General features: G+C 48.1%; 2 protein-coding genes across 2 annotated transcripts; one reads left to right on the top strand and one right to left on the bottom strand.

Moving 5' to 3' along the window:
* The first annotated feature begins 260 nt into the window (after window positions 1–260).
* Window positions 261–9128, top strand: TFIP11 (tuftelin interacting protein 11). Its single transcript, XM_030025083.2, has 12 exons — window positions 261–675; window positions 939–1092; window positions 1783–1939; window positions 2475–2602; window positions 3081–3233; window positions 4050–4559; window positions 5293–5399; window positions 5622–5790; window positions 5995–6238; window positions 6900–7042; window positions 7320–7485; window positions 8679–9128. The coding sequence occupies exons 1-12, from the start codon at window positions 479–481 to the stop codon at window positions 9032–9034; spliced, it is 2484 nt and encodes an 827-aa protein (XP_029880943.1). The 5' UTR covers window positions 261–478; the 3' UTR covers window positions 9035–9128.
* An 850-nt stretch (window positions 9129–9978) lies between these two features.
* SRRD (SRR1 domain containing) lies at window positions 9979–11855 on the bottom strand. Its single transcript, XM_030026540.2, has 7 exons — window positions 11749–11855; window positions 11623–11663; window positions 11402–11538; window positions 11223–11321; window positions 10925–11079; window positions 10662–10707; window positions 9979–10395 (listed from the first exon to the last, which is right to left on the bottom strand). Exons 1-7 carry the CDS (start codon window positions 11853–11855, stop codon window positions 10171–10173), a joined length of 810 nt encoding a protein of 269 aa, XP_029882400.1. The 3' UTR covers window positions 9979–10170.
* Between the last annotated feature and the right edge of the window lie 24 nt (window positions 11856–11879).

Here is an 11879-nt window from a genome sequence, read left to right on the forward strand (position 1 = left end):
CTTGTAGAGCCTTTGTCGTGCGAGTGACACCCCCCCCCCCCCCCCCCCCCCCCAGCCCTTCACTGTGACTTACAGAGGCTATTGCAGAGTTAATATATGAGCCCACCTCCCCCCGCCCCCGGCCTCCTTCCTTTGTTGCACACCATTAAAATGTTGTTTTAATAGCGCAGGCTCTGCCCTCCCTTCTCTGCTCCCGGGGGGGGGCCCGGCCTCAGGCCCCCCGCCCAGTGCAGGCCGCGGGGCGCCTGGGGCCGGGCCGCCAAACCATAGAGGAGCTGCTGTGCGTGAGGCCCTAGCGTGGCCGCTCCTTCCAGCAGCTCTACGGTTGTGGGCGTGGCTTAAGCGGCGCGTGGAGTGTGTTACCGGAAGGAGACGATTTAGTTCCGGGTGGCCGTGGCGTACCGGGATCGGCGGGAGGAGCGGGGCCGGGCTGGGCCGCGGTCCCCGTGTGTGGGCCGGCGGGTGCCCGCAGAGCGCCATGTCGATGTCGCACCTGTACGGTACGGACGGGGAAGATGGCGTGGAGATGGAGAACTTCGAGGTGTCGGACTGGGACCTGCAGAACGAGTTCAACCCCCACCGGCAGCGCCACCGGCAGAGCAAGGAGGAGGCCACCTACGGCGTGTGGGCCGAGCGCGACTCGGATGAGGAGCGGCCCAGCTTCGGCGGCAAGCGGTACGGGCCGGGAACGGAGCGAAGGGGCCCCCGGGCCGAGCCGGTCCCTCTCGGCCAGGGCCGCCCGTCCGGCGGCCCCCGGTTGTGCCGCACTTGGCGGGCGTGGGGAGCCGGGTGGGCAGGGCTCGGGTGGCTGCCCCTTCTGGTGGAGGTTTTCAGGTTGTAAACGCCTTCCCGAAGAGCCCAGCCTGGGACAGGGGCTGCCCTCGGGGCGGGCTGGTTCGCTGGAACAGAATTGGCTCACAGGTCTGGGTTTGGTGTAGCTCCAGGGATTACTCGGCCCCCGTGAACTTCATCAGCGCCGGGCTGAAAAAGTCAGCGGCTGAGGATGCGTCGGAAGAAGACTCCGATGAAGATGAAAAGCCTGTTAAGCAGGAGGACATCCCTAAAGAGTTTGTGCCGAAGAAGTTAAAAACAGTGAGTTATCCAGAAAGTTTTGAATTCTGCGTCATGTATTTATGAAACCTAGGCTGTAGTCAAAGGTGTAGAAACAATAATAGAGCGATAAAGAAAGGGAGAAATAATTAAAGCCAGAGAACCACACGCGATGGCGTGCAGTTAAGGGAGGTGTTTTCTCTGTCATCTGTAGCCATTCTGAGGTATTGTTGTGTGTCCTTGGGAACGTCAGTCATTTTGGTCCTTTTTGTCTCCCATAATATTCCCTTTGGTCAGTTGAGGTTAAAATAAAAGAATGTCCGTGGTTTGCTGCCTTTCAAAGACTTTTTTTTTTTTTAATCTTGCAGAATAGTATGATGAATCTAGGCATGTTATTGATTAAAAATCAAACCCTTATTTTCAGTTACCAAACACAGAAAGAATCAGGAAGCAGCTTCAGCTAAAGTCAGTGGTGGAGCCTAGTAACTGCCAGGTTGTCACTCTAAGCTTGTCAGGACTTTCCTTTTCCATCTAAGGAATTTCAGGAAACTCCTTAGATGTCAGGCAGCTTACTTGGATGCACAAGTCATGACATAGTGAGCTGTGCAGTGTGATGACAGCTGAAGCACTTCTGGGAAGAAACTTCCTTTTCAGTGAAATTACAGAGGGCTTGGTTATTATGATGCCTTAAGGTCGTGTGGGGTTTTTTTGTTTCTTTATTTGTTTTAACAGGGTGGTAATTTCAAGCCTAGTCAGAAAGGCTTTGTAGGGGGGACAAAATCTTTCGTGGATTTTGGCAGCTGGGAGAGACACACTAAGGGAATTGGGCAGAAGCTTCTCCAGAAGATGGGTTACGTCCCCGGAAGAGGGCTCGGAAAGAATGCTCAAGGTACTGTGATTGTGTGTCTGGTTGTTTATTGTTAACTAGTAATTTGGAGAAGAGATTGGATTCTTTGAAGAACTGCCATTTCCAGGTAGCTTACAAATTCATTCTTGTTTTCTTGCATCTCTTGCAAGTGATCTGGGTCCTCGTGGTAAGATTCAATTGCACTTAAACTACCATAGGCCAATTTTATGTTCTTGTTATTTTGCAAGAGAAAAAGAGAAAGAAAAAGGGGAGATAAATTCCAAAGGTAGTCAGCCCATAGAAAAGGAGATGTTATTTTATGTGACAGAATAAAAAAAGTGGTGAAATGCAGATATGAATAATACTCTGCTTTGGTTTTTTTGGTGTGTGCTGGAATTAAGTGATTTTTATAGCCACTAAAATTAGTGAAGTGGTAGAAGATACCATAGCAATAGAGGTAGAATACAAGGCTGGATATTTGTGCTGATTTGATAACTTAGGGTACCGTAAGAAAAACACTCACTGTTCTCTCTCAATAAATAAACTGTTCTTTCTGATCTAACTATTGCTCTCTTAGGTATTATCAATCCAATTGAGGCCAAACAGAGAAAAGGCAAAGGAGCTGTGGGGGCATATGGATCTGAAAGAACCAGCCAGTCTTTGCAAGACTTCCCTGTTGTGGACTCAGAAGAAGAAGCTGAAGAGGTATTTGTATAATTCTTGGTATGTCTGTTTCCCTGTTGTGTTGTATGTACAAAATTCAGTTCTGGTATCAGCTTCTGTGTTTGGGCTCATTTTAGATAAGAAGCTAAAGACATAGCACGTGAATTTCATTTAGACACATTTTCCTTGTCACCGTAATGTTCTTTTTGTTGTTTCTGGCTCACTTGTTCCAGTAGTCTTGCTAGAACCCCACCTTCAAAGAGTCACCCCAGGTAAATAGTCTTTGTCTTTTGTTTACATTGAAAAAAAGACTAGAAATGTACTGCTAGCATTGTGAATAGGGTGGTTGACTGAACCACAGCATCCGAGCCAGTTTGTCACTGAGCTTTACCGCTTTCCCAGTTATTTTGCTGTACGGCATTCTTCCTTGATCTGATGGTTATTTACCTGTAGAAAATGGAGGCAAGTTTGGGGGCATGACAAAGAGCAGTGACCACAATTCCTCTTTGTTGCTCTTTAGGAATTTCAAAAAGAGCTCAGTCAGTGGCGGAAGGATCCTAATGGAGGCAAGAAAAAGCCCAAATACAGCTATAAGACAGTAGAGGAACTGAAAGCCAAGGGTAGGATCAACAAGCAGCTTTCAGCCCCTCAGAAGGAGCTATCTCAAGTCAAGGTAAGGTTGATAACCTAAGAGGTGGCATCTCTGGGAAACAGTTTGTCTGCTTTGGTATTGTGAGTGGTTTTTAGCCATCGGTAACCTTAATAACAGTTCTAAGAACTGGCTGTCTGCATCCTCATGAAAATCAAGTCCTCAAACTCATGACTGAATCATGTAATAGACCCCTGTGTCACTTAGGACATTGGATTTGTTTTTAAGCAAGTTCTTTGGCCTCAGAAAAATGCAAATTAGCTTAAAAGTGGGTGGTTTGTGTGGGTTTTTTTTAATTGCAAGTTAAGTTTAATTGTTTCACATTTGCCATAGATAAAACGCTCATCCACTTCTGAAAGCACAGTTGTCCTTATTGGCATTGTGCAACTAAACACATAGTTTGAACAATCTTCTACCTAAAAGGGACAGTAAGGGATTTGTCTTGTACATGCTTAATAAAATTATTCATTTAAAATTAATGTGTCTTTAAAGGAAGTGTCAAAGTACCTAAGACTTCCATGCAATAATGAATAGTATACTACTTGCATCATTGCCGCTTGTAGAATTACTCAGCGAAATGGTAAAACTGAGGTCAGAAGAGGAGACTCTTCTGGCTCTGATTCCAAATTGTTTCTTATTCATTCTAACTCTTCATGTCAGGAGTAGGCCTTTTGGATGCAATCCCCAGTCACCTCATTCAGAGTGTGTTGGTAGCCTCCTGGAGTAATTAAGAAACTTGGAAATCTCCAGTTTTCAATTCGGAGCCAGGCATTTCCTCCTTTTTTAAACACGAGATACAGGGTTTTTTTTAACGACATATTTGTTCTTGTTTGTTGGAAGGTTATAGACATGACAGGCCGGGAGCAGAAGGTTTATTACAGCTACAGTCAAATTAGCCACAAGCACAATATCCCAGATGACAGTCCTCAGCAGCCACTGGGCAAAGACTCCAAGCCCCAGGGGTTTGCCTTGCCTGAGCTGGAGCACAACTTGCAACTTCTCATTGACATCACAGAGCAGGAGATCATCCAGAATGACCGACAGCTGCAGTACGAGAGAGACATGGTTGTCAACCTGACCCATGAGATCCAGAAGATGTCTGAAGTTCTCTCGCATGAGGAGACGGCAATTAGCAATCTCAGCAAGGTGCTGGGGATGGTGGAAGAGTGTGAGAGACGGATGCAGCCCAGTTGTGAAAATCCCTTAACCTTGGATGAATGTGCAAAGATTTTTGAGACGCTTCAAGACAAGTACTATGAAGAGTACAGAATGTCTGATAGGGTAGACCTGGCAGTAGCAATAGTCTATCCTCTCATGAAAGATTACTTCAAGAACTGGGATCCCCTCAAGGTGTGTATTAGTTTCATTTATCTGCGGTTCTTACTTGATGGCTTATGTAGTCTTTATTATCTTGACTTCCTCCTCTACGCCCTGCCCTTTTGTCCCAAATTCCTATCAGTCTGGAGAGAGAGAGGGAGAAAACGCTCCTTCCTCTTGCCTAGCAGGGGAGAGGAAGGTTCCAGAGAAAACTCCCACTGTTCATGGCAGAGTGAAATAAACATGTGCAAAAAGATGGACCCACTCTGCACCCATTCTCAGACATTTGCTACGACGGAAGGCTACTGTTCTGCAAAGCGGCTAACAGTTTAGGAGCTTGTAAGGTTAAAATCAACCCCTTTCATGGGTGTTGGGAAGAAAAAGTAGATGAAAGCTAAGTCTCTGGTCTTTTTTTTTTTTTTTTGGCAAAAGCAGGAGAGGTCTGTCTTTCAAGTAGTCAGATCTGTGCTGTCTATTCTTAATGCCATTTCGGCTGTGATAGGTAAGAGTCTGAATTCTCTCTGTACACACAAAAAAGTTCAGACTATCCTTCCCCCCCCCCCCCCCCCCCCGAGGTATGTTAAATCCATAAAGTGGGATTTTCCTCTTGTGGGACTTTACTAATCATGGCTGTGAGCTCCTAGCTTGCCTTTTGAGTGGGTGAGAAAGCTGTCTGTAGCCGAGCATACCATCAGCTTGCTCTTTGTAGATACCAGCTGAAATTAATGAAAAAGGATAAAGGCCGCTTATGCCTTATCATTTCCAGGACTGTACGTATGGCACAGAGATCATAGCCAAGTGGAAGAGCCTTTTGGAAAATGATCAGCTGTTATCACACAGTGGGCAGGACCTGTCAACAGATGCTTTTCACAGGTAAAGGGCAAATGTGCTTTGTGCAGTGTCTTCAAGTGCTCCTTCCTCAGGGATGGAAAAGAACAGATACAAGTGTGCTTTCCAGATGATTCTCTTGATAAGTCTGTTAAAATCCAGCTGTCAGCTATATAAAAAGAAGTAGGTTTTAAATAACTGTAACCATTTGGTTTATTTATGTCTGGGGCTATAGCTTTAAGTTTAACTTTGATTTCCCCCCCCCAGACTGATGTGGGAAATCTGGATGCCATATGTCAGAAACATAGTGGCTCAGTGGCAACCGAGGAACTGTGGGTCGATGGTGGATTTCTTGGATAGCTGGGTAAATGTTGTTCCTGTTTGGATACTGGATAACATTCTGGATCAGCTCATCTTCCCCAAGCTACAGAAGGAGGTAAGATGAGAGGGCTGCATTAGAATGAAGCCATGCTCTGAACCAGTATTTGAATTTCAGTCAACTAGAACTTCTAAAATACCGGTTTGCTGCCTCTGCTGATGCATTTAGGCATTAGGGGGTTGCATTATGGCTCTTTTTGCATCTGGCAAGACTTACTGCTAATGGATGGGCTTATTTTAATCTTTTCTGTTTTACCTCAAGGTTGAAAGCTGGAATCCTTTGACAGACACAGTCCCAATCCATTCGTGGATCCACCCCTGGCTTCCTCTGATGCAGGCACGATTAGAGCCGCTATATTCTCCCATCCGAAACAAGCTGGCAAATGCACTGCAGAAGTGGCATCCCAGTGATTCCTCTGCCAAACTTATCCTTCAGCCCTGGAAAGATGTGTTCACACCTGGGTCATGGGAGGCTTTCATGGTCAAAAACATTGTGCCTAAACTAGGTGAGATGAAACAGTGCTGAATTTCTGGTATCTGCTGGTTGCCATCTTCCCCCTTGCACCTAGAAAAGATACGTGTTAACATGGTTGCCAGCGTTACTTCAAAGAATATTATTAGTAAGTTTAGACCAAGCTTGCATCATCTTTTCTGCTACTAGTACCATGCCTTTTTTTCAGAGGCAGATGTTTTAGAAAATGTGGGGGAGTGCTCTGAGTATTCTCAGTGTTTTCTGTCTTATTTTTCTAAATCATCTGATTCCTCTGTTCTTCAGCTGACAGGAATATCTGATAGCTGTCAGATAGTACCAAGCTATAAAATGTGTCTCTGTTACTCCTGTATTCTTTGGTCTATGCTAATGCTTTCACCATGAGATTTTGTAATTCAGCCTTCAACCATGCAAACTGGCTAAAAGGCTCTGTAGTCTAAAAAACAGTTGAATGTTTTAAGTTTCAGTTCTGGCAGCAAATTGTAATCACTGGAAATGAAAGCACACTGTTTTGGTGGCGGGGATCAACCAAACAGTTTAAAGATCCTGAATGTCCTGCAGGGTAACACACAAAACAGGTGCTCCTCAAGTCGGGTGTGTTGCTGGTGAAATAGGTCAGGGCAGTGGTAAAACTGTGAGTCAAGTTTTTTTTCTAATTCTTCTCCCCCTTTTCCCAGGGATGTGTTTGAACGAACTCATCATAAACCCTCACCAGCAGCACATGGATGCCTTCTACTGGGTGATTGACTGGGAGGGGATGATTTCTGTCTCCAGTCTTGTTGGGCTGCTGGAGAAACACTTCTTCCCAAAGTGGCTGCAGGTGAGAAACTGTCAAGGCTGAGTAAACAGGCTTGATTTGGTGTGAAGTGTTTTAGTGACTCCTGCCTAGTGATTGCTGCCCCAGTGCTGAAATGGTTTAACTACCAAATGGGGTGATTGCCTCTCATAGCTCCATACACATCAGAACAGACCGTTTCCTAAGACTGTCACAGTCCTTTCTTTTACTGAAAGCTCAGTAATAAACTAAGTGGTAATAAGGACTCTCCTCCGTAAATGTACCTGTCCTTCTGCATTTGATCTGTCATGTTGTTTTGCAGGTGCTGTGCTCTTGGCTTAGTAACAGCCCCAATTACGAAGAGATTACGAAGTGGTACTTGGGTTGGAAGTCCATGTTCTCAGACCAAGTGTTAGCACATCCATCGATCAAAGACAAATTTAATGAAGCTCTTGATATCATGAACCGGGCTGTCTCTTCCAGTGTTGGTAGGTGGCTTCTGGTGATGGATCTGTTTACTGTGATGGCAGTACAGCAATGTTTGGTTCTTGTGAGTCTGTATTTAGGCATAGCCCTGCTAATCGGCATTGTAGCAGCTCCCATGAGCAGTGAAATTCAAAGTGTGTTTTACCTTGCTGTGTCTGTAAATAATGCCTGTAAGGGGCTACTTAATAATTGTCTGCGCTTCACTGAAGCAGAAACGGGTTTTTGGTGACTGGCTGCCTGTGCCATTAAGCAACTGATTCTCTTTCAGCCTTGCCTGATTATAGTGTATTTTAATGTCAGTCACTGAGAGACCATCATTTAAAGATATTGACTTCCGAAGCTGTAATTTGTTGGGGTTTTTTTTTTTTCATGGCGAGGTACTGGTTCTTCTCCTTAGCTTTAGAGCAGTGCCCTTTCCACATGCCTCTCCCTGTCACCTAAAAGACTTGTTAGGAATTTGCTGGGAATTAAACTGTATAAAAGAGAAGGCAGTGCCTGAGACTTGCCCTGTCCTCCAAGACTGAGAACTCCTTTCCTGCGTTCCTCTTGCCTGTTTGCTGTACCGTACGATGGAGAATCTGCACCAGAAACATGGAGGATTCCTTGAGGCCCATTTTAAGTGTTAGGTTTATTTCTGTGGTAAAATGATACAACTACTGGCAAGCGTTGCAGAAAGAGGAATTCACCTATTGAGAAATTTCTGGCATGATAGTCATGCAGCCAAAAAGTGAACTGGGGACTGATAGTGAAAGTGCTCCTGATGCAATGCTGCTTCCTGCAGTATGGTGCTGCTCTGTCCTCAGCCCAATTTTGCAATAGCCACTGTTTGTAACCCAGCAGTGGCAAGTGGAGACCACAGGCTAGGTTTTGGATTTCAGGAGTGGGTTTTTTTTGTTGTTGTTCACATTTTCCCTTTGCCAGTAGCAGTGCAGCATCTTCCTCTCCTGTGCATGCTCAGGTACAATTTGGGATTGTATCAAATCCTGTTGCTTCTGCTGCAGTTCTCAAATTCACCTAGCTAGTCTACGTTGTATTAGCATTAACAGTATAAAACTTAATCAATTAGAATGTGTAAAGGATTCAGAACATTACAGATTGACTTTACTGTGTGTGTCCTGGACTGGAGTTTACCCATAGACCTTCCACCAGAAAGGGACTGGGGCCTTGTTTTCACATCTTTTGTCTCTCCAAACAGGTGGGTACATGCAGCCAGGCGCTCGAGAGAACATCGCCTACCTTACTCACACCGAGCGGAGGAAAGACTTTCAGTACGAAGCCATGCAGGAGCGTCGGGAGGCTGAAAACATGGCCCAGCGTGGCATCGGCATGGCTGCCAGCTCTGTGCCAATGAACTTCAAGGACCTAATTCAGACAAAAGCAGAGGAGCACAACATTGTTTTCATGCCTGTGATTGGAAAGCGGCACGAAGGGAAACAGTTGTATACGTTTGGACGGATTGTCATTTACATTGACAGAGGTGTTGTGTTTGTACAAGGAGAAAAGACTTGGGTGCCAACTTCTCTCCAGAGTCTCATTGACATGGCCAAGTGAGTCCTCTGCTTTGAATTGTGAAGACTGTTTTGCTAATATTTTTAGTGTAACTGTTTTAGAATAAAGAAGTTAGAGATTTGTAAATAGAATGAAACTTTAGCTGTATGCTGGGATTTTTTTTCTTGGAAAAGCTGTTCAGGGAGTGTCAAGAGATGAAATGACACATGGAAGTCGGCACTAAGGGAGGAACAAGCAGTTTGGACACTTGTGCAATTGCTGCCTGTGACAGCAGTTTATCAGCAGGTTAAAAGGGACCACAGGAGGCGATTCTCTGCTCCAACAGATGAGCGAGGGCTGGTCTAGCCAAGTCCTGAAGGTCTCCAGCAACAGAGATGTCACAGCTTCTCCTTGCCTGCTGCTCTGCTCTGGCAGTGAGAGTTACTGTCCCGACAGTGTCCCTCATGCAGCAGGCTCCTCTACTGTGCACAGCCAGGACTTGTCCCACCCCTCTTGGGCTGTGCCGGTGGCTCCTTCAGCCCAGTGCCTGCCTGCCTCCTCTGCCCTGTCAACGCAGAGCTGGAAGGGAGCTGTTTTTTTCCAGCAATTCACAGAACGTGTGCTGTGGGACTGCAGCAGTTCAGGGCACAGAGGTGAGGGAGGGAAACAGAGGCTTTTTTTCCCCTAGAGGGAGATGACCTGATTCTTCACAGAAGAACAGATAAAGAGCTGCTTTCAGTGGCACTGGACAGCTGAAGGCCACTGCCTCTAAGAAAGCTTTTATAAGCCTGCATTTGGAACCAGACACCAATACCTTCAACTACAAACCCCTCTCAAGTAACTCCCCCTTCCTGATACTTCAAAGTGTACACAGTACACGCAAAGGCTTTGAATTGTTCCTGGAAGGGAAGAGAATCAAGAGAGCAATCATTATGCAGTACGGATGCTTTAAAAGGCAGGTTTTAGTTAAACTTGTTTGCTGTAGTTGAGTGAGTATAAGTCAAAGCACAGCTTTACCTTTTATTAAATAATTAAGATACAAAAATATCCCATCATGCTCGTGTTCAGGTGTTGCCACTTTTGGTGGAGCACGACGACACTGTCGGTGCTTCAGCTACATCTTGGCAGCACAGAAGCTGCTGTGGGAAGAGAGGCAGCCCCGAGCCCCCCCCCCCCCCCTCCACCGCCGCTGAGAGCAGTCAGGACTCGGCGGCAACAGGACTGCCCCCGTCGGCTCTGTCGTCCTTTCTGATGATCTCCAAGTCGTCGCAGTCTTGGTACATTGGCTCCTCCACAAAGTCCCAGACCTCAGGGGAGAGTTCCTTCAGTTTATGCAAGGGAAACCAGTGGATGGACGTGTCGTTAAAGGTGTCGAGATAGCGAGGGTGAGCAGGGAGCGCCACCTCCTCTGTCCCTTTCAAGACCTTAAGAGCATTTGGGGAAAAAGTTACTGTACGATGCGGAAGAACTTTTCTGCAAAGTTCAGTTCAGGGTTGGTGAAGATGAGGATGGTGTTACATTAAGACAAACCCCTGTGTGCGGTGTGTTCTGCAGATAACATAGAATGATCCTAAAGTGATTAATTTTTATCTTGTAGTGGCCAGGAACAAAGGTTTTAAAAATAACCTTTCTCATTAGAAGGTGCTTTGTTAACACAAAACAATAATGTTAAAAAACTAGTGACTCTTACCTTTGCTATGTAAGAATAATCTCTCTCCAATATTCTTGACAACAATCTAGAATAACACAAGGTAACCAGCGTTAGATGCAGTGAACTTACACAACTTTTCTGAAGAGGGGTGGGGGACAGAAAAGGCAGGGGTGGTTGATGACTGCCACTTGAAAATGAGCAAAACACTGTCCGAAGCAATAGAAAAAAAGGAGTAAAGGAAGCAAGGAGAGGAAAACTCTGTTGGAGGCACCAGACCCCTTCCCTGGGGGGGCTGCACGCACCTTTCCTCCATTCCTTTAAAGCTGTTCCCGACGATGACCATTTTGGACAGAGCCCCTTCAGACCAGTTTCTCCACAGCAGGTTGTTGTACAAGGCTTTTCCGCAGTGCACCATGTAAAACAGCGTGGCGGATCCCTCGATGCCGTGTTTCCCCTCCTGCGCGTAAACCAATGTTTCCCGCGACCGAGCCCCGGTAGCGGAGGCCAGACGGTAACTACCCCCAACCTCCGGGGCGAAGCCAGCCGGCAGCAGGGCAGGGAGCGGGGTCCAGCCCCTCGGTCCCCGTCCCCCGCCCTCACCTCGTTGTCCGGGAGGAGCCGCAGCCCCAGTTCCCCCAGCGCGGCCGCCTCCTGGGCGGAGAAGGCGGGGTCGAACAGGGAACACCGGCCGGGCGGCACCTGCGGCGAGAGGGGCGGCGGTGGCGGGGGCTGGGGGGGGGCCGGGGCGGCGTGCCCCCCCGCCCCCGCCCCCTCCTCACCCCCAGCTCCTCCAGCAGCAGCAGCAGGAAGGCCAGCTGGTGCCGGGCGGCGGGGCAGCCGCTGAACCGCCCCAGGCCGTAACAGACGCAGAGGGCGGGTGGCTCCGCGCCGCCGCCTAGCGGGGCCCGCACGGCTCCTGCGGGCACGGAGAGAGGCGTCAGGCCCGGCGGGGGGCGGCCCGTTGTTCCCCCCCCGCCCCCCATCCTCTCCCCGTACGCACCGGCGCTCGCCGCCCAGAAGCCGGAGCTCAGCAGATCGTCCCTGCGGGGAGAGCGCAGCGTCAGTGGGGCCCGGCAGCCCCGGGGGGGGGGGGGGTTAGGGAGGGAACACGGGGCCGGGCCCTCACCGCGCCTCCCGCAGCCTCTGCAGCACCGCAGCGCCCTCCGCCTCCCCGCCCGCCCGGCCCCGCCGCCGCCGCCCCCCGCCCGCCATGTGCCACCCGCCCGCCGCCATGCGCCCTGCCCGGCCGCCGTAGCG

The sequence above is a fragment of the Aquila chrysaetos genome, chromosome 9, assembly GCF_900496995.4.
Source record: "Aquila chrysaetos chrysaetos chromosome 9, bAquChr1.4, whole genome shotgun sequence".
NCBI classification, from domain to species: domain Eukaryota; kingdom Metazoa; phylum Chordata; class Aves; order Accipitriformes; family Accipitridae; genus Aquila; species Aquila chrysaetos.

Bases quoted from the DNA above. Each gene is read 5' to 3' on its own strand.
- SRRD (XM_030026540.2), bottom strand. From the start codon at position 11,855: ATGGCGGCGGGCGGGTGGCACATGGCGGGCGGGGGGCGGCGGCGGCGG. The intron at 11,664-11,748 runs GTGAGGGCCCGG...CTCTCCCCGCAG, and splicing joins CAGAGGCTGCGGGAGGCGCG to GGACGATCTGCTGAGCTCCG. The intron at 11,322-11,401 runs GTGAGGAGGGGG...CTCTCGCCGCAG, and splicing joins TGCTGCTGGAGGAGCTGGGG to GTGCCGCCCGGCCGGTGTTC.
- TFIP11 (XM_030025083.2), top strand. From the start codon at position 479: ATGTCGATGTCGCACCTGTACGGTACGGACGGGGAAGATGGCGTGGAG. The intron at 1,093-1,782 runs GTGAGTTATCCA...TTGTTTTAACAG, and splicing joins TGCCGAAGAAGTTAAAAACA to GGTGGTAATTTCAAGCCTAG. The intron at 4,560-5,292 runs GTGTGTATTAGT...TATCATTTCCAG, and splicing joins AGAACTGGGATCCCCTCAAG to GACTGTACGTATGGCACAGA.